Source organism: Canis lupus, chromosome 14 (genome assembly GCF_003254725.2).
Source record: "Canis lupus dingo isolate Sandy chromosome 14, ASM325472v2, whole genome shotgun sequence".
In the NCBI taxonomy this organism is placed as follows: domain Eukaryota; kingdom Metazoa; phylum Chordata; class Mammalia; order Carnivora; family Canidae; genus Canis; species Canis lupus.
In genome coordinates this window covers 38,059,794-38,082,475 of record NC_064256.1, presented here as the reverse complement: position 1 = coordinate 38,082,475, position 22,682 = coordinate 38,059,794, and the positions used below count along the sequence as shown (strand labels likewise).

Below are 22,682 nucleotides of genomic sequence, written 5' to 3'. Positions count from 1 at the left end.
TGCTATCCCAGCACATGCCAAAAGTTTAGGTTTTATCAAACAGGCAACTAAGGCATTTGTCTTTTTCCACAATTATCAGGCAGCTGCCCAGTTGGACTGTGTTTTAAAAATTTGCAGTTTTAAAGGATGTAGCCTTATACTGCTACAGGTGTTCCCAGCCCCCCAGGTACTGCCACTCCTTAGCAGACCCCAGTCATGTGGTGGGAAAAGTAGTGCTGGGCATGCTTGAGTGGGGCTTCCAAAAGGCTCTTCTAAGTAACTGGTATCCTCATCACTATATACGATTATTACCTGTAAACTTACATTTGTAAACAGATACCTAGAAAACAGAAAACAGTAATATTTCCCAGAACCACAGAAAATAAAAACCCCTTCACTCAGATGTTTCCATGACCATTTCTCTTTCACAAGTGGATGCAGGAAGAAACAATTAACTAGTGTAGTGTGGGCCTATAATGGTCCCTCAGGTGTTTGTGATGTAATAATCCCTGGAACCTGTGAACATGTTACCCTATGCCAAACAGAGACTTCATAGGTGTTTTTCACCTTGAGATAGAGATTATCCTGGATTATCTGGGTGGGGCCCTTAGAAGGCAGAAGAGCAGTGAGAAACTCCGCCAAAGAAAATGCAGGAAAGAGGAGGCATAGAGAGGATTCAGTGCTGCTGCTGGCTCTGAGACAGAGGAAGGTCAGTTCGAGAACAAGAGTGCAGTCCACATGATAGCCTGTAAGGAAGTGGAGACCTCAGTTCTACAACAGCATGGAACTGAATGAAATCTGCCAACAACCTGCAGGAGCCTGGAAGCAGATTCTCTCCTGTGGTAAGAGTGAGGGCAGGCCCTGGGAAATGGCTCAATTTTAGTTTGCTGAGATCTGTGTTGGATTTCCAACTTAAAGAGTTTGTGTTTTATTTTTTTTTATTTTTTTAATTTTTATTTATTTATGATAGTCACACAGAGAGAGAGAGAGAGAGAGGCAGAGATACAGGCAGAGGGAGAAACAGGCTCCATGCAGGGAGCCCGATGTGGGATTCGATCCCGGGTCTCCAGGATCGCGCCCTGGGCCAAAGGCAGGCGCCAAACCGCTGCGCCACCCAGGGATCCCAAGAGTTTGTGTTTTAATCTGGTAATTTTTGTGGTAATTTTTTTTTTTTACTGTAGTGAGAGAAAACTGACAGTGTAAGATGAAAGAATGAACAATCTAAAACCTAATTCTTTGGGAGACATGAGAAGTACACTGGACTAGTGATTTCTGAAGGATGAGGTAAGGAATCCCAGAAACTAGCCTGAGAAAGAGTTGCAAAGTATCTTTTCTGGAAACCAGCTTTCCTAATTCACCCACAGTACAGTTGCCTTCACCTGTTGGCCAGCCTGATGGTTCCACCTCCCTTTTCCACTGCAGGCCTCAGGACCGAGCTGTGCCACAGCAGGCGTTGCCTTTCCCACCGGGGCTTCTCTTGCTTGGCTAGCTGGTCCTAGTATCTCATGCCATCTAAGCATAGAAGCCTTTTCTTGTTCCTATATTTTAATCTTCCCTGTTTCTGACATTTTTTCCTTGAGTACATCACCTTTGAAAGCCACCAAATGGCTTGGGCTGGGATAGAGGAAACAGTAATTAGGGGGTTTCCTTGTTAAAGAAGAGAAGAAGGTGAAAAATTTATATATTTATTTTGGTGGAAAAACTAAATGTTATTACAGGCTTTTTACAAAGATTATTAGCATTTAAAAAGCTAATCAGATATCCTCCATATTTTATTTCTAAACCTTAATTCTATCTATAAATGAAACACTACATATTTTTGCAATTATTAAATATTTATTTTTATATATACAAAAATATTTTACTTGGAATATACAATCTCACATGTTGAACATTTCAATAGTTTTTGTTTAGGACAGCATATGGAAATAAGTGAAAAGAAATTTATAGGGATAGTTTCTGAAAAATCAATACTTAATTGTAATGTAAGGAAAATTATTTTTACAAGGACAGCAGTGATGTTTCTTTTATACAGGAACTAGTACAATTATTTGGAAAGCAGTAGCAATTAAATTTTATTTTTAAACTTTTTCATCAGAAACATAACTTTAGCAGCTTGTTCAGCTTTTAATTTTAGATTGCTGACAAGCATTTTGCCCATTAAAAAAAAAAGTTCTATAATTATTTCAAAGACTAGAGGTTAAAAAGAACATGCATTTGTGTTCAAAATTAAAGATATACCAAACTGAAATGGAAAAAAAAAATCCCCAAAGCAAGGTTTTCACATCAAATACTCCCCAGGCTCTAAGAGAACTCAACATGCAGAAAACTACACTTGCTGCTGAACCCTAGTGTTCATTCTTCTCCAGCAAAACCCTAGATCCCACTTCCTTAAAAATCGATGTTACCAAAGAAACAGGAGTTGGCAGTTTTTAAAAGTGTACACATGGCCAAAGGAATATTTATCTTGTATTTAAATTACAGTTGGAGATGAGCTATTCCTCAAACCTGGTTCCACCTGAAACTATGAAGGCATTCCTCATTTGGACCACGTTTACCAGAACGAGCTTTAGGTCTTCAAAGCAATGTTTCTAAACTACTGCCTGCCTCTCATATTTAAGATGAAAACCACATATTTTAACTGGTGAGGACTTCTGTTTTGACAGTGATCATTTATAGCTGAGGAGTTTTGAATGCTCTGTTTTTTTCCACTTCCTCTAAGCTTCTGGCCACTTCGACTGATATGAGGAAAGCCAAATTTCAGGTATGGCCTGTTGTATATGTAAGTTTCTACCTCCAGCTTGCTGTTGCTGAAGTGCAACAAAGACATCTAGTTCCAACTTTTAAAATAAGACCTTGTGGCTTCTGCTTTGTGGAAGCAACAATACCTATTCAGTGGGACTCAAGACAGGTTTATAAACATTGAATCATTCACCCTCCCAAGTACGTAGCAGCATTTATATTCACTCTAGAGGTGATCATTCAGTTTGTGCTGGGAATTAGAAAACAGTAAAAACTAGTATAGGAAAAAAGAAAAAGGGAAGAACTGTCACTTCTGGCTGATTCTGGTGTGTGGAGGCAAGTCAGATTTATCACAGCGCTGCGTTATCGGCCAACGGCGGTGAAGCAATTAGAAAGAGAATGCAACTAAGATGTCATGTTGGATTCAAGATCCACTAACTGGAGCTAACATTTCTCCCTATAAAGAAACAGACACTTTTAAAACTTAATACCATCGGTTAAACACTAGGGCTGTGGTGATAAATTTCAGGCATAAGAACTAAGGTAGGGAGAGTTAAGGGGCAAAGATCAGAATGTCTTGGGTGTCAGAGTACTGGATTGCTCACATTTCATTTGATATGAGAATTTGTTAAAGGTTTGGCTTTAAGAGTGGATTCTCAATGAACATGGACCTCCTGACTAAGGTCACAAGAGAGAACAACAGACCCTCCTCAGAGCTGTTTTGAAACTGGAGGTAGAATTATTGAAAGGTGTGTACCATTTATTATGCTACCTCTGAAAGAGAAACACTTTAAAAGAACTAAAAGATAAGCAACCTCAATATAAGTGAATATGTATAATAAACACATAAAAGTAGCCTAAGAAGGATTTTTCAGTCTAGCATTTATCACATTAGTCACAAATTACTTCTTGTAATTTAAGGTGAAGACAAATATATAAGCTAGCCTTACTCAACTGGTGGAATATTAAAAGGAAAATATAAATTCTATCAAAGGTCGCATGGTCAGAATCAGAATCTCAATTAGTAGAAGTAGTACACCATCTCTATTTTTAACAGATTATTTTTAAAGAAAGTGCAATGTACTGCAAAAGTGGTACAAACCATGCTTTAAAGTTTTTACCTTAGAAATATCAGTTTCACTTTTTAGTGTATTAAAGATTCATTTTTGATTCTGTGCACTAAACCATTCCAGGAATACAAAAAGTAACATAATGAATTATGGGAAATACTAAAAAATGAATAAAACTTGAAGCTAACAAAAATGTAATTCAAAAACAATCTTACCTTTTAAGAATTATAGAATTATCTTCTTCAAATACAGAGTATACTCAAAAAATGATGCTGAATTTATTAGTTGACTATATTCTTAAAAGTTTGTGAATATTCACTTGTACTATATACAATAATCCTATTATTTAAGATCCTAAATTTTGCTCAAGAACTTAAAATACATTACAGATGTTATTACATGAATTCTTACAGCAAATCCATTGGAACAAGAGGAGGGCAGTTACCATAATCTCTAAGCCTGAACCATATCACAAATTCATTTGAAAGTTTAAGTTATTTCCCAAGATGCTGCCATCTAGAACTCTGTCCTTTTTGCTTAGGGAAATTAAGTTATAATAATTTTCTGAGCTTAATTTCATCATATTTTTCAGAAAGGAGATTAGTATCTGCCTCAAAGTAAAACTAGAGCCTTATAAAACAATGTGAAAACTTTCAGAATGTCTAAGAATTTGGGAGTAAACATTTAAGAACACTAGCTATAGTTACATGGGTGAACATATTTAGTTTTATTATTCATGTATTTTGGGAGAATGTTACATATTATACATATGGCTATATATATATTATATATACGGTGACTCAGACATTTAAAAAATGACCTATATATGTACATAAAAGTTCAGGATTTCTTTTTCCATATTTAGTAAAAAGATTCATTACTACAAAATTATTGGCTCCCTAGCCTGTGATTTCTGGAAAATGGAGTGTTGTTTCAGAAGTCATAAAAGTACGATGTTAAGTAATCAATCACTATTTTGACCAATTTTCAAAACTTTTATGTTCAAATATTTACCAGTTCAAATTAATTGTACCTAACTCCATGGCTATCCATCTTAAAAATCAACTCCAACCACCGGATAGGACACTTGTTGTTTTATGTAACAGTAAGTACATAGTTAATCAATTTTTAAAGCAAAGATCATCTTTTATTGCCATTGGGATAGTACGGTCAAAGCAGTTAGTATGTGGCCATAATCTATAATGCTATGCTATTGTATTTTATTGCTAATTTGCATTATATCCTAAATTTGTGTTAATAACCAATTTACTCTTTTAAAGAAAACTTGTCCTGATAAACTACTAAAAGTAAATTTACTAGATTCTAGAATCTAGGGTTCAGGCTACTATTGCTGTAATCATACTGGGTTTATGATAGAATTTCTATTTTAGAAAGCTATATTCAGCAACTGTATAGTTAAGAATTGGCAAAAGTAAAAGTCCTGATGTATTAGATATTTGATAATATACAAATACCAAACAGAAATTAAGACCGCATAATCAACAAATGGCTGGAATAAAAGTGAAACTCTACTTGTAATGTATCACATATATTCCACTAGTTATAGTGTAACATGACTTATCCAGGAACATCACCTCTACTGGTATTTGTACATTTGAAAATCAAAAATATATACGTATATACTATAGACATGCCCTGAATGCTGATGTGGACACTCTCTGTCCACAAAGAATCCTCAGGTGCATTAATGTATTGGCACATGTTTTCCAAAGGCATGTGCACCTGCATGTGTATCTTAACTATTACCAATTGTTCAGCATCATTTTAAACTGTTTTCTCTTCAGGAAAGCTAATTATTTTAGATATTTCCCATATGAGAAGTTCACACTTCACTGATTACAATACTCTCATTGCCTCGGGAGAACCCTGGGGCCTCTGGAATGCCTTGACCCAACAGAGCTCTACCAGGTCCAGCAGACTCAGATGGGACTTCACTTTCAAGTTCAATGACTCTACTGAGATACAGTGAACTTTTCTGAATTTATTCTCTTCAGTTCTGGCATCTAGACTGAAATAAACTAAACAGCATTATTTCTTTTTATATCATGGAGGATCTAGTATATATTAAGTAGTTAGTCATGAAAACCATTTATAATAGAAATCCTTTAAGTGTAGACTATTTTCTACATAATATGCATCTTATACCATATGAGAAGGCTAAAAATATTAATGTAAAAATCATCTCCATTATGTCACGACAGTTGAGATATTTTGTGGTTATTAAACTTCTTGTGCTGCTACAATGATCCCAAAGCTGTTCAAAGAGGCTCCGTGCAGCAGCATGAAGGCACACCGCAGAAGACCGCACATTTCCTGAGAACATGGAAATGAAATTTCTCTTAAAATTTACAGTGTTGAAACACTAAGTCATGACGCTGTGCTTTGATTCAGGTTGCTTTGAGAAGCCAAGAATTTGATGTAAATATATGTGGTTTAAAAGTTACCAAAGTTATTAAAAGGGTATAATCCATTTTACCACTAATTACCTATTCTAGGACAAGGAACATGGATTCGTGCTCTGGATATGAAACTCTAGAATAAAAAAATACCTACACATTTCCAATCTTAACAATACAGCAACTTGGGTGTTTTGTTTCAAGATTTAAAGCAATGTGTGCATATAAGTGCTTATTGCCATGTATTTTCTCTTCCCTCTAAGCTCTTCCTGGCTGGTGTTCCAGGTGATAGCTTGGCTGAGGAGACAACAAATTCAACAACCAGGTGCCTGGTCTACCACAGACAATGATGATCAATCACAAGCACCTAACCCTGTAGATGTGAATACTGTTCCTGTGAAAAACTGGCAGCAATATAAAAGATGGCTAACTTAGTTTAATGATGAGCTACATCTGTACATATGTTTGAGGAATTTATACCATCCAAGAATCCTAAAGGAAGATATTAAACTGAGATGAATTTTTAAAATCTGAATATGTTAATGCATCTAAAGAGCTGTTTTCTATTAAACCAAAAGGTGTATTTCCTAACAGAGACGTAAAAAAAAATATATAAAGCCTTACATAATATATATTATATAATACATACAATGTACATATTATATAATGTATATATATTATATAGAAAAAACAGCTGACAATCATTTCCAAATCTCATAAGTTGTTCAATGGATTTGGTTCTCAACACAACAGATTTAACAAATCTACTAACAATCACATCACACTTCAAAAGCACGCCAATTGTTCACAAAATCCCCCACTTGGCAAACTTAGAGGCATTTTAAAGCATCACAGAAATTTGCAGAGGCATGATACATTTGCTGACCATATCCCAGTAAAAACCTGTCAAAAGCAGTAGGATCATTTTTGTCAAATTTCTACACGTGAAAATCAACTTTTTATGTGTCATTTTGCTATGTTACATGATAAGGCACTCTCTTAGCCTGCATGGTCTTACTTGCTGTGTACACATTCACTTGGCCTCAGCCTGTCATAGCAACAAATGAGAGTGCAAAGTATTGCTGTTCACTTTTCCCCTCAAGATGGAAATGAAGGGGAAAAAACCAATATATCTGCCTAAGTTAGAATGGATAGCCATGTATCTCTGAAACAATGAAACCATGTAGTGTTGAGCAGACTTCTGCTGTCAGACTTGGAAGGTACTGACATTCTGTACCTTGGAAGGTTCTGCTTCTGTAAGAATTTATATTAGGAAAGAAGGCCAATAACTACTGTTTTTTCCTAATAAGAGTAATTGACCCTTCACTAAATACTGAACTAAAGGACAGCTTTACAAAACTATTTCAAGTATTCATTATCACAGTGAAAATGGGAGACCAATGCGAGAATGAAGGATTTGAAAATTCCTTTGATGAAAAAGGCAAGGGTACTAAATCAAAACATATACAAAATGCTTCAACGCATTTCTTTATGTGGTATGAATAGAAAGATTATCCATAAAAAGTTAGAAAAATTAAGATAAATTATATATTAGTACACCTTCCCAACCACATTTTATATAAAAATTCAGAATAGTGTACTGGTATTTCAGTCTACACAATAAAAATGCCTGAACTTGGCAGATATCTTCTATCTGTGCATGTATTTTCTCAGTAGAAGGCTTATTTTTTGCAGTCACTTTTAAAAAGTTTTATTTCCATTATGAACCTATTGAATCATCAGTAAACCCAGCTGATTGGGACCCACTGTGGCTCCATTCTCAGCTTCTCTATGGCAGTTTGTAGTTTCTCAAAGGCTTTGTCTAGATTGTCGTTTACGATGATCAAATCAAAATAGTGGTTGTACGCTCTTTGAATCCGTGCACTTTCGTCCACTGTTTTCTTCAAGTCAGAGTCCTGTCAAAGAATGTTAAAAGGAAATGTTTCTATCACAATGTGTATTTACTTGCTTAAACACCAATTCAAAGTGAACATAAGTACGTTGGACTTTTGTTTATGGTGATTCTGACATTAATGCTCAAAATCTAATCTATACAGTGTTAAAACAGACATTACCATCTGTTCATATCCTAGTCTTTCCAGCGGTGTTCATGTTTGCTTTATGAGTATTCTGTATCTTCTGTTTCACTGATCTTAGGATAAGACTCCTAATTATTGCTGACCATAATCTTAGGGTGAAATCTAAGGTAATAAAAGAGTTATTGCAGTTTCCAGCCCAAATCTATCATGCTTTTCAAATGATTTTTTAAAAATTTGCATGTATATGTTCTATTACTAGAAAAAGAATGCCAGATTTTCCCTTCTGTGGGTTTTTGTCTTGTTTCTTCATGGTCCATGAGGCCAGCTGAGGTTGTCAGTATAATGAAACCAAACTGGTAGGAGAGGAACAGAATATTATGCCATTTTTCTAGATCTTTGAGTTGTACATAAAATCTGGGGCTGATCATTCCACGCTTGTTTAACCTGCTCATGAGTTTCACGAGTTTCCCAGCTCTGTAATCAATGATTTCAAATTAGCCAAGTGACCATGCTTCATCATCCAGGTTAGAAACTAGGTAATGACTTTGGGCATGGCCTAGTAGGAACCTGGCACTCCTTTCATCAGTGTTAATGCTCTTGAGAGCATCTGCCAGGACATACATGTGTACCATTATGGTGGCGTGGAAAGAGCTCAAAAATTTATCTTATGGGTTCTGTAGATTATGGAAACCATTCTGCAGTGCCTGTTAAGCTCAAAGCCAAATCTGCTGCCTATCTCTAGGAAAGAAAATATTAGAAATGTATTTTGAAGACTAACTACATGCTTCCTACCCTCATCAACACATACACACATATTTATTTAGCTAACATTGTTTATATTTTGTATAATATTTCCAGCCATTTTGGAATGTGAAGAATGAATAAGTAGTGGGTTCTACATGAACAAGTATATTGCAACTACTTTGAAGTTCCACAGTACTTCTACATTTTCTTCAAATATTTATTGAGTTCCTATTAAGATGTCTATAATGTTTCATCATCTGTAGATACAACAATGAATAAGACAGAGTGGGTTCCTATCTTCCAGAGAAGGAGACAGATTAAAGGCAAAAAACACAAAAAGTTCCAAGTTGTAATAAGTACTACTATAAAAGAAACCAATCAGGAACAAAGAATTTTGAAAATTCTCCTTTAGAAAGAGTGATTACAAAGACACCAAGTAAATGACATTTAAGTCGAGAACTATAGTGGGTGAAAGAGCATTCTAGTCAGAGAAAACACCAATGCAAAATCTGGGAGGGAAATGACCCTGATATTTTTAAGATACTGAAAGACCAGGATGGATGGAGGAATGGAGGGACTGAGGACAGAGGTGAGACCTTGAGATGAGTACGAGAGCTAGGTTGTAGAGAACTCACATGCAATAGAAAGGTCACACTGGCTTGTGATGGAGAAAGAGGAGATGGAAATGAAACTAGACTGGAAATACATTCTAGTGATAAATTCATCAAGATTGGCTGATGGGTTGGATATGAAAAGTGATGAATGAATGAATGAATCAATCAAGATGTAAAATAAGTTGTAGAAAATGCAGAGTTGGGGAGTGGGAGTAGGGAGAGCACAATTTTTTGGGGGGAAACACAATGTTCTGTTTTGTACGTGTTAAGTTTAAAATGTTTCAGGAGACATCCAAGTGCAGATGTAAGCTAAGTAGCAATGGTTTATGCAAGGTGGAGCTCTGAGTTCTGGGTTACCTATACACTAACAAGGAATCATCAGTATAATGATGGTATATAAGAAAATGAGTTTTGTGAAAATACCAAAAGGGAAGTATAGAGAGAAATGAGTTCCGAATTAGGACTGAGGGATACTATGCTTACATTTCAGTTAATATTTTCACTGACATCTCTAAGTCAGTTGGAAACAATTAAAATATCTTTAGTTGTGTAAACAACCTCGATTCAACTTGAAAACAATTCTTATGTATTACAGTCATGAGCAATCTGCTTCATTTAAAAAAAAAGGGAGATTCTCTAAATATATTGGTAAGTGGAAAATGCAAACTACTCAGTACAATAGGCTACTTTTTAAAGAAATGAGGGAGGGAGGGTACACATACATACTTGCTTATATTTAAAAAAATTATGAAAATGATCTATGTAGGTGGGAATGGAGATGACAGAGAAAAGCTAGATTTTTCTGTTAAGATTTACTTTAGAACTATGGAATGTATAGAAATATACAACAAAACTAAATACAAATAAAACAAAGAGCAATACCTAAAAATCAAAAGCAAAATGAAACTTTTTTTTTTTTTTTTAAGATTTTATTTATTTATTAGAGACAGAGAAAGAGAGAGGCAGAGACACAGGCAGAGGGAGAAGCAGGCTCCATGCAGGGAGCCTAACTTGGGACTCGATCCAGGGCCTCCAGGATCATGCCCTGGGCTGAAGGCAGCGCTAAACCACTAAGCCACCAGGGCGGCCCATAAACCTGTGTTTCAAGTTGATGATTTAACCACACAGAAAGGAATTATTTCAGTGACTTTAAAATAATACCCAGTGGGATATATCTTAGGAACAATTTTTTAAAAGCCTGAAACTTAAATGTTTTTATACTGTTGATATTGATATTGTTACTTAGAAATTTTATATATATATATATATATACACACACACACACACACACACACACACATATATCATTTATATATATATACAATGGGTTCTTAGTTTATATATGTAAAGTAAGAAATTATGTTAATATCATCTGGAACCAAGATTTTCAACATAAGGAAAAAAATATAGAGTCAAAGAAGTAAAATAATGTAAAGTTCAAATTGGAACTCTCAAATTGAACAAATGATGTGTGTTTTTTAAAAAACGAAAATGTATTTCCTATATCTGGCACTGAAAAGCCCGGAAATAAGAAGCAAATAAGTTGAGCACACAACTGTAGCACCTATACTGTCTCTAAATACCATTTCCAACGGAAAGGAACCAAGTTTTTTGGATGGCTGGTTCTAGGCCTGGGCCAAGAAAAGTGCAAGAAAACCTGGAACAGCTTGTCTAACTAGGAAGTAAAGATTTATCAAAGATTATTAGGTTATGTTAAAAAGACTCAAAAGACAAGCTGAACATTCCTTCAAGCAAAACATAGGCCGATTTAAACATCAAAAAGAGTAGTAACTAAACTAAGTACAGAGGGAAAGTATTCCAAGGGACTTTAAAACAACTGACTGTATATACTCAGATAAACCTTAAGGACAAAAAACCCCCACAACAAAACAAAACAAAACAAAACAAAACAAAACACAGTTTGTGGTAATCACATCTGGCAATGTTGGGTGTACTTATTCTCAGACTGTTGTGTGTGTACATTGGGATAAAGCAAATGAGCAATTATGTGATATTCTAAGTCTAACATTCCCAGTGTTTTTGAGAACTGGGATACTCAGTACTCAGAATGGAGATATCCATAAGATAAAAGAGGTTAAATAAAAGCCTTCATTTTCTAATTTGAATAGGAAGTAGCAGTATGAATTCATGATACAGTTTCTTTCAAACATGCAACAGAAAAACATATATCCTAGTTCTGTCTACCTGAAAGACATAGCTAGAAATGATCAATCTTGTGACAACATACACTCCTGGTAGTAGCTTAAAACACTATTTACTCTAAAAGGAACCAGAGCTTCTTGAAGAAACAGCTGATAACTGGCCTAGAATAGGATATGTATAAGAGGAGCTTGGAGCATCTGTCATACCAGAGATGAGCAAGTAAGCTGAGACTACTGGGCTCATGAAGTAACTTTGCAAGGGCCAACTTGAATACACTCCTATTGGTCAAAGATGGGACAATTTGAGCATCAATAAGAAAAACTGTAATAGAGTAACTACATCAAAAACTCACATTAGGTGCTCATAATGAAACTAAAAAACAAAGAAAACAAACCTTTGACCAGCTGTTACTTCTGGAGGCTCTCAGAACAATCCATTATTCTGAAAATGGACTCATAAAAAGTTATCAGCATATACCCTGACTTTCCTATATGAACTCTACTTCAATCAACTAGTTGAGGAAAAGTTATTTCTTTTTTTTTTGGAAAAGTTATTTCTTAGAAGAACTCTAGTTTATAAATTCAGAATGAGGGCAGCCCGGATGGCTCAGCGGTTTAGCGCCGCCTTCAGCCCAGGGCGTGATCCTGGAGACCCGGGATCGGGTCCTGTATCTGGCTCCCTGCACGGAGCCTGCTTCTCCCTCTTCTTGTGTCTCTGCCTCTCTCTGTGTGTCTCTCATGAATAAACAAATAAAATCTTTAAAAAAATAAAAAATAAAAAATAAATTCAGAATGACAAACTGATTATCATCATCTTAAAATTCCTAAACAAATAAGTGATCTGGGCAAAGATGAATAAAGCTTGCCAAAATCACTAGGTAAAAAGCTACTGGGGAACTTTACAGATCAGGCTCACAACATCTGAATCCACTGATTAACCTTATCACAAAAAGAGCAAGCCTTTCATATGCCTCAAAATGTAATAAAACAAGTACCAGTTATTAATTATTCTTGGGGAAAAAACTAAACCTGTATCATCTGATCAAGCCTCTATTAGTTCACAGGAAATATGGGCAACAAAGGGAAATGACACAATGGGGACAGAATTGGTAAAATCTAGACTTTGTAGCACTCTATAGGATAACTGATCCAAATTTTGTTTTGTTTTGTTTGTTTTTGTTAGAGGAAGGGCTTGATCTCATGACCCAGAGATCATGATATGAGCCCAAATCAAGAGTCAAATGCTTAATCAACTGAGCCACCCAGGTGCCCTAACCCATTTTTTTGAACTAAAATTGAAGGCTACAAAGAGGGGAGGGTGGGAAGTGAGAATTTACAGATTAGAACAGAGTAAAGGGATGTCTACTTCCAGCTAAGATGTAGTAACAGAAATTAAACTAACCCTCCCATTGGATAATGAAAAGAAAAAAATGTATGGAAAAACAGTTTTTAAGACCTTGAGCATGAGGCAACAGAAGACTGATATCTCAGAGAAACAAATGAAATGAGCCCTAAAACTAACCCAACTGTCTTGAAAGACTTTCTAGGCTGCAGTATACAAGGTGGAGCCCAGAAAGAGCCTACCCAATATTCCAAGTTGGGACAGACCTAAGAGCTCAGAGACCAGGGTGGCAAGAGTTCACAGGACAGAATACCTGAACAAAATAGCAGCATGGAGAGAAAACTTCAGAGACTGGCAAACCTTTCCCTCTTCCAGCATACAGCTGTATACCAATCAGCGCTGTGTAAATCTACCTGAGGCCACCAAAGAATCACCAGAAAAAAATGAAAAGTATTCAACCTGAGCCAGGGACAGGACCTCTTCAATATGCACAGGCCATTTGGAAGAGTCCTCAAATGGTCTTGCCTCAGGATGGAGAACTGCCCCTAGATTAAGAACTGTTCTGGTCTTACATAACATTTTAAAAGCAACACCTGAAAGGAACAAACCATCTCTCAACAAGTATATCCTCGAACAAAAGCTCACAATGTCTTGCACCTAATAAAAAATCGCTAGGAAAAGCAGCAGGAAAATATGGCCAATGTGAGAAGAAAAGTCATTCAGGTCAAAATTGATCCAGAACTGACACAAATGTCAGAATTAGTACATGATGACATGAAAATATTATTATAACTGTATTTCAGATATTCAAAAAGTTAAGTAGAGACTTAGAGAAACCTGAAAAAGAACAAACAGGATTAACACTGTGTAATTTCAGAATTAGTGTGAAGAAGTAGAAATAGTGTGGGAAGAAGTAGATGCAGTGGGAAGGAGGAATCCTGAAGGAGCACAAGGACACCCTTGGAGGTGATGGACATGTATATTATCCTGACTGTGATAGCTTTTATGGGTGTATCCATATGCCCAGACTTACCAAGTTGTGTACTTGTGGTATGTACAGTTTATTATATGTCAATTATCCTCAACTAAGCTGGGGGGAAAAAAGAAATTTAGAAGATATCAAGTAAATGCAACGTGTTCATCTTGTTTGGATCCAATTTGAACAAATCAACTGTAAAAAAAAATTATAAATCTTGGAGAAATTCAAATATAGATAGTATATTTATATTAAGAAGTTGCCCTTATTTTCTTGTATTAATAGTGTTATGATTATATTTTAAAAGTCTTTATCTTTTAGAGATAGATAAAGTATTTGCAGTTGACATATCAAAGATTTGCTTTAAAATAATTCAAGATAGGGCGGAGGTGAAGAGAGGTCTAATTGAAACAGAAATGGCCACACATTACTGAAGCTAGGTGATGGGAATATGGAAGTTCTCATTTTTTTCCCCTTTGTATGTATTTTAAATTTCCCATAAGATGAAAAGAGAGAGGAGAACAAGAGAAAACAGGTAACAGGAACTAAAAGTCAGAACTAACAACCAGTAGTAAACCTTATGATGAATATGCTTGTTAATGGTCTTGGAGCCCAGTTTCCTCATTGATAAAATGAAAGTTGGATTTATATGCATATTTTACTATTGCTCCATTTCATTTACATAGGAGGAATAAACTTATGTTTTAAAATAAAGTGAATGATTATTTTTAAGTAAAAGCCATAATATTCCAAATCCTAGCTACATCTAATGAATTTTTATTCTGCAACACATCATATAGTATATAGTATATTTCATTAATATGAGTAGAATTAAACATGCCCAGAAAGAAAAAAGAAAAAAATCTTAGGAGTAAAATAATATTGTCAGCCTAAAAAGAACTGCTCACCGTCAAAAGCTTAGTCGTGATACCAGCATCCACCACTGCCTTGTGCATGGCACGTAATGTCTCTAGTTCTGGAGCAGCAATAAATACAACATAGGGCATGAATTCGGATGTCCTCAGCACTTTCAGGGCCTGTGTAGAAGAATAATTACAAACTAATTTATATGGGATTAAAATTTGAATTATGTTACCCTTTAATTTATACTAAATGCTAACTAATCAAAGTCTATCTGCCCTCTAAGGATTAAGGATGTAATTTAATACTTGCCCCCTTCTATCCTTTTGATTTCATATATTTCTTTCCTAAAATAGTGATCCATTAACTGTGTTCTGACCTCATACTACCTTTTAATTCTCAGAAAAAGGAAAGTATTGAACTTAATGATCCAAAAATCATCAAGAATAATGTAAATGCTTTCTCTGTTACTTGTAGAATTCTGTTAATATTGAAAAAGCAGAAATAATCTGTGTCTACTGACAGTGGTTAAATAAATTAATATACATTTGTACTACGAAACACTATGGAGCAATTACAAAGAACTAAAGCTAAAGAATCTATACAGAATTTTCCTATTTATGTAACAGAGGAAAATAGAAAACCCATAAAAAACTAATAAAATGATATATCTATATATTGTATTTAAGGCATACTAAAATGACAAAGATATATACCAAACTATTATTAATTATCTGAGTACGGAAGTTGGGTTGAATGTAGTGGGGTGGGAAGGGGTCGGAGAGAGAGATAGGGAATGAGAATGAAGAGAATGGTGTGTGTGTGTGTGTGTGTGTGTGTGTGTGTGTGTGTTGGTTGGGAAGGTGTGGGACTTTAATTCTTTATTCTTTGTTGTAGCTTTGTTGAAATTTTAAAATTAATATTTCCTAATGTGTATTTACACATTACTTGAGCAAGTAAGTAAATATTAAACTTCTATCAAGTTCTATTGTTATCTAAACCTCTGTGGCCTAATTATTGATCAGAGATTTATCTAACTAGATGTGGATGCGTATTAAGGTTCTCTATTACCAACAGGTGATAGAAAGAGGCACCCTCAAAATTTGAAAATAAAACCAAACAAAAACTTCACAGGAATTAAAAATTTAAAGCAACTTTAGAATCCATGCAGCTTACTTGTGGGTTGACATCCAAAATGCAAGTTCGTCCAGTTTGGACAACTTCAAGAATAGAATCAATTTTGGTTCCATAGAGATTTCCTTCATATTCCCCATGTTCCAAATATTTTCCAGCTTTAATATCTGCTTCCATCTCAGAACGTGACACAAATTTATATGCCTGACCATCTTTTTCATCTTCCCTTGGTTTCCGTGAAGTAACTAAATGTTGAGAATTTATACAAAGAGAATGCAGGAATTAAAATTGATACCAAAATGCACAAGGTACCTAAGATTTCAGACACAATGCCATTTAGTTCAGAGGTTGGCAAATTATGACCTAAGGTTAAATCTGGTCTGCTTCTTATTTTTGTAAATAAAATATTATTAAACCATAGCTATGCCTCATTTGTTTTATTACCTATGGTTTCATTCATTTTACAATGGTAAAGTGGTGGTGACAGAGACCAGATGGCACACAAAATCTAAAATATTTGCTATGTAGCTCTTGAATTAAAAAGTTTGCTGACTCCTAACCTACAGGAATGTTTTAAGAGGTAGTCCCCAATACACACAATTTATATTTTTAAAAAAGTGCTTTATAAAGTCAGCTTGAATCTGAAAATATATTAACCTAGAAGCAGAGCCTTAAATTTAAATTCTTAACTATGAGGAGTCCTACCTAAGCATGAGGTATATTGTAAGTGAAGATCTTTTCCAGTTGCCACCAGCATTCCCCTTCTCAAGGAGTATCAATTATATTCTTTCTTTACACTTGAACACTTACTAATTGAGCACTCAACAAGTGAGCAAAATTCTATTTTTAGTCAGTATTATCAATCTTCTGAAATGTAGTTTTATCTACAAATTATCTATCCTTTTCCTCACCCTAACACTAAACCTTCTTTTAGCTTACTGCTTACTGATATTCTGAAATGTTAATTGTTCCGTACCCTGGTGGTGGATCTAGTCACACTTGATGTCATTATGTTCTAACTTTCTCTACTCTAACCTACAGTATTTTTTTTCTGAGAGAATAACAGTTAATAGACCAAGTCAAAATTTAGAGGATTGTTTTTGTCTGATAGGTTAGAGTTCTGAATACTTACAGAGATATACAACTCCTTTGCAACTTGGGCTAGCTAGCACAGGAAAGGATATTCTCTTTTAAACTGCTGCAAAGATACAGTTAGGTACTCTCTACCAATTTGTTAACACTAGTTTGGAAGAAGAAAAGTAATTTGTGTGTGTGTATGTGATTTTCTAGTTTAGCCTTAATTTAATCTAGGCTAGGTCAGATATAAAATCAAGTTCTTATACATGAAGAATATCTGATGAAATCATTAAGCACATGCAATTAAAAAGTAATCCAGATAAAAAATTGACAATATTTTCACTATGTGTAATAAGCATAACACATTAAGAAAGCCTTTATAAGAACAGAATGAACTTCATTCTGTTCTTCAGCTCAATAATAAGGTCTAATTTATAAATGAGATCATTAGGTATAAGAAGACTCCTTTTCTTCCCTGTGGTTTCCTGGCTCAGCCTTGAGGGTGATCATCCCAGACAATGTGGAGAGCAGTTTATAAAGTAACTTAAAGATCCTCAAGATGCTATGATGCCTTTTCATATAAAAAAAAAAAATGTGTGATGTCTAAGGTTTCTGGAATTATTCACCAGAGGTGATATGGTAAAACATCTAAGGCAATTTTAAATTTCCCAAATAAATACATAGTAGGACCTGGCTCAATACCTGTGAATATAATTTTAGAAGAATACTGTTTTTTTGGTGAAGCTCTACAATGAAACCATAAATGGGAATGTGCTGCTTGAAATAAATATGTATAGGTACACACACTGCCCCATCACAACCTCCATGCTAAGGGAAACTTAATTATTATCAAAATGTTTTTAGTTTACAAGTAAATTAAAAAAATATCTATTTAGAGAGGTAGAAAGAGTAAGCACACATATAAGCAGGGAAGAAAGAGATGGAGAGAGAATCTCAAGGAGACTCTGCACTGAGCACAGAGCCCAACACAGGGCTTGCCCCCACAACCAGGAGATTGTGACCTGAGTGAAATTAAGAGCCAGATGTTTGGGACGCCTGGGTGGCTCAGTGGTTGAATAGAATCTTAAAAAAAAAAAAAAAAAAAGGAGCTAGATGCTTAACTGAGCCACCAGATGCCCCTAGTTTATAAAGATTTTATTTATTCATTCATGAGAGACACACAGAGAGAGAGAGAGGCAGAGGGAGAAGCAGGCTCCATGCAGGGAGCCTGATGTGGGACTTGATCCCGGGACTCCAGGATCATACCTTGGGCTGAAGGCAGGCTCCAAACTGCTGAGCCACTTGGGGATCCCTGCCCCTAGTTTATAAGTGAATTTCAACTACAATCTCATTACCTAGTGAAAAGTCAAACAGAACAAAACAAAAATCCAAATCCAACAACTATATTGCCACATATTTAAGTTCCTTTCCACTCTTAGGATATTAGGATAATATTTTTTTAATTTAAATTTATTTTTTATTGGTGTTCAATTTGCCAACATATAAAATAACACCCAGTGCTCATCCTGTCAAGTGTCCACCTCAGTGCCCATCACCCAGTCACACCCCCCGCCCACCTCCCCTAGTTCGTTTCCCAGAGTTAGGAGTCTTTCATGTTCTGTCTGCCTTTCTGATATTTCCCACTCATTTTTCCTCCTTTCCCCTTTATTCCCTTTCACTATTTTTTTATATTCCCCAAATGAATGAGACCATATAATGTTTGTCCTTCTCCGACTGACTTATTTACATAAAAAATATATAATGACAATGTCTTGTGAAGAAAAAGCTCATGATATACTGTTCATTCATTTATTCATTAAATATTTCTTGGGCATATATGATGTGCCAGATCCTAGTTTACATTCTGGGTCTAAGCAGAACAAAAGACAGAGCAGCTCTCTGTTCTCATGGGACATAGTCTTGAATGTGGATATAGGGGAGTAGTCAAATAAAAAACAAGAATTTAAGTGCTAAAACATAACTACTAGGTAGTGGGGGGGCTACTTTAGATGGAATGGCCAGCAAAGGCCTACAAAAAGGTGAGATCTGAGTACAAAACAAAATTTAAGCATCTAAAGATTTGGGAGGTAGGGTTCCATGCTGAGGGACCATTAAGAACAAAAAGGTGTGAATGATAAGTTTGAAGAATCTGAAGAAAAGACAGACCAGTGTGTTAAGTAGGAGAAAAAGTATGCAAATTTTTATATAAATAATATAAATTATATAATAGTATAAGGATTCTGTAATTAGAATATAATTCTGTAATTAGAAGCTATTTTAATTGTGTTCACTGTATTTATAAAGAGAATGTTGAATAAGACTTTTTTTTTTCCCAGTCTCACAGTATCCCTCTGAAGTCCCAAAAAGAAGCTAAAATGCCAAGGATTTAGAGCCTCCTCATTCAGAGTTTACTAAAAAATGGCCAACTTTATCCCAGGATCATCTATCTACTACTTCTATCTTATTTATATTCAGAAAGGAGTCACTGACGTTAACAATTGTAGGTTCAGGGTAGAATGCTTTATTTTCTTCTTTACTCCATGGTAAAATGAATCTCCCTGGATAATCCCAGAAGCCCATGATGACATATTGTAGCAGTGGGGTGATTAATACTTCCACTGTTTGGCAAAGCAAGAATGAGTTTCCTGTGGGCTGTGTGTGTGTGTGTGTGTGTGTGTGTGTGTATTCAAAAGATAGCCTGGCTTGAACTGCTCTGAAGGTATCCTATATAAGACAGAATGAAGGGTAGAGAACCAAGCAAAGGAGAATATGAAGTATGGGTTTGGAGCTTGGCATTGGTCTCAAGGGGACAGCTGGATCATAATACCTTGGCCAAAAAAAAAAAAAAAAAAAAAATACCTTGGCCAGGGAATGGCAAAGTATGGAGATCTCTAAGAAAGACCTACCTAAAATAGGCCTCAATGAAGAGACAGTATTTGGACATTTGTGACATACAGAATTCCAGTCTCCAAAAGGCAAGATTTTACATGACAGCCCTTTATCCCCACTTCTTCCTGCCCTGCCTTTGAAAAAGAGAAGTAGCAGAGCAGGATGTGAAGGGAGAATAATAAAACAAACTACACTTTTCTCCTTACAATATAGGACCTAAGCCAAGGATCAGGAATGATCTGTGAGAAAGGGAGAGACAGTGAACTGGATGCAACACTGACTGAAGTTTTGAATTGGAGTAGCCTTTTTTTAAGCACTCAAAATACAAGTCTTATTTAGCAAAATAACACAGTTCTCTTAACTGAAAGAGATGAGAAAGTTACAGAATCTTCCAGGGGGCTGAAGGAAAAGTAGAGGAAAAGAAGATGTGATGGATGAAATCAGTGCATGAAATGCATGGATGAAATCAGTGACTGGGTGAAAATAAAGCTCTTTGCTGTTTGTACTCCCAAAGAGCTCAGTTATCCAACAAACCACTTAGTTACCTACTTGCCAGAAACAAATTAGTCAACTGACCTAACTGCAAGGATTCTGGGAAATGAATGTGTATTCCAAAAATATGAGAAAGGATTTTATTGGGCTGGTAGCTGTTTATCCAAATTCAGGAAAAGATTTTAAATTAATAAATTATTGATGGATTCTAAAACAATTTGGTAAAAGTTTGTTGAGGACAATACTTACAGTTTCAAAGTATCTTTGAACAGATTACTTATTTTTTTTATTTTTTTTATTTTTTTATTTTTTTAAATTTATTTTTTATTGGTGTTCAATTTACTAACATACAGAATAACACCCAGTGCCCGTCACCCATTCACTCCCACCCCCCGCCCTCCTCCCCTTCTACCACCCCTAGTTCGTTTCCCAGAGTTAGCAGTCTTTACGTTCTGTCTCCCTTTCTGATATTTCCCACACATTTCTTCCCCCTTCCCTTATATTCCCTTTCACTATTATTTATATTCCCCAAATGAATGAGAACATATAATGTTTGTCCTTCTCCGACTGACTTACTTCACTCAGCCAGATTACTTATTAATGACAAATGAAAGTTACCTTTTATAGTAAAGAAATCTATCAGACATGACCTAAATCAATAATCAAAGTTAACATCATCAGTAATGGGACAAACTGACAAGATGTACCTATATGTAACATTCAGAGAAGGATAAAACATGACTTTATATTTTTCTAATAATGCCTGATTTGAACCTAATCATGGGGAAACAATCAAGTAAACGCATGGTGAGGGACATTTACATTAAGTGGATGAAAGACTCTAATTAAAAGGCAGAGAGACTGGTAGAATGGATTTAAACAAACAAGCAACCATGATCCAACTATATGCTGTCCCTAAACTACATACTTTAGATTCAAAGACATCAGTAGGTTGAAAGTAAAAGGACTGAAAAATACCCCATACAAACAGTAACACAAATAGACCTGGAGTGGAGATATATATATATCATACAAAATAAAAAAGACAAAAACTGTTGGGGCACCTGGGTGGCTTAGTGGCTGAGCATCTCTCTTTGGCTCAGGTTGTGATCCTGGGGTCCTGGGATCAAATCCCACATCAGGACCCCTGCAGGGAGCCTGCTTCTCCTTTTGCCTATGTCTCTGCCTCTCTCTGTCTCTCATGAATAAATAAATGCAATCTTTATTACTGGAGACAAAGAACATTTTATAATGATAAAAGTGTCAATCTATCAAAATGATTTTATTATTTTTTTTAATTTTTATTTATTTATGATAGTCACAGAGAGAGAGAGAGAGAGAGGGGGGGGGGCAGAGACACAGGCAGAGGGAGAAGCAGGCTCCATGCACCGGGAGCCTGACGTGGGATTTGATCCCGGGTCTCCAGGATCGCGCCCTGGGCCAAAGGCAGGCGCCAAACCGCTGCGCCACCCAGGGATCCCTCAAAATGATTTTAAAAGTACAAACATATATACATCTAACAACAGAATTCCCAAAACACATGCTGCAAAAACTGACAGAATTGAAGGGAGCAATAGTTAAGTCAACAATAGTATTTGAAGACTTCAATAACACACTTTACACTTTCAAATAATGGATAAAACAAATAGGAGATCAACAATGAAATAAAAGGCTTGACCAGTACTATAAGCCAACTAGACCTAACAGACCTCTATAGAAGACTCCACCCAATGACAGCAGAATACATATCCTTCCTAAGTATACCTGGAACATTCTCCAAAATGGATCTTATCTGAGGTTATAAAGCAAGTCCCAGAGAGTTTAATAAGAATAAAATCATATAATGTTCCCCTGACCACAATGAAATGAATTAGAAATCAGTAACAGAAGAAATCTGGGAAATTAAAAAAATATGTGGAAATTGAACAATATGCTCCTAAACAACCAATGGGTCAAACAGGAAATCATAAATGTAATTAGAAAATATTTTGAGATGAATGAAAACAAAAACCACAATACCAAAACTTATGAGATGCAGCTGAAGCAGTTGCTTCTAAGGAAATTTACAACTGCAAATGCCTATTAAAAATGAAGATCTCAATCCAATAACTTAACATTCTACCCAAAGAAAATGGAAAAATAGC

At 35.5% G+C, this 22,682-nt stretch overlaps 1 protein-coding gene and 1 long non-coding RNA gene across 12 annotated transcripts in view; one reads left to right on the top strand and one right to left on the bottom strand.

Moving 5' to 3' along the window:
• Positions 1–1,271: 1,271 nt before the first annotated feature.
• On the top strand, positions 1,272–6,743 carry LOC112670586 (uncharacterized). The gene is made up of 2 exons (XR_003143037.3): positions 1,272–2,743; positions 6,472–6,743. It is a non-coding gene; the product is annotated as an uncharacterized LOC112670586 (long non-coding RNA).
• A 1,160-nt stretch (positions 6,744–7,903) lies between these two features.
• PALS2 (protein associated with LIN7 2, MAGUK p55 family member) overlaps positions 7,904–22,682 on the bottom strand; it is a 106,793-nt gene continuing 92,014 nt past the window's right edge. For all 11 annotated transcript variants that reach the window (XM_025464398.3, XM_025464399.3, XM_035698291.2 and 8 more), the window contains 3 exons: positions 16,123–16,325; positions 14,994–15,122; positions 7,904–8,124 (listed from right to left, as the gene is read on the bottom strand). In XM_025464398.3, coding sequence (XP_025320183.3) covers positions 7,948–8,124; positions 14,994–15,122; positions 16,123–16,325 — 509 coding nt within the window. In that variant the 3' untranslated portion in view covers positions 7,904–7,947. The remainder of the gene's footprint in view (positions 8,125–14,993; positions 15,123–16,122; positions 16,326–22,682) is intronic.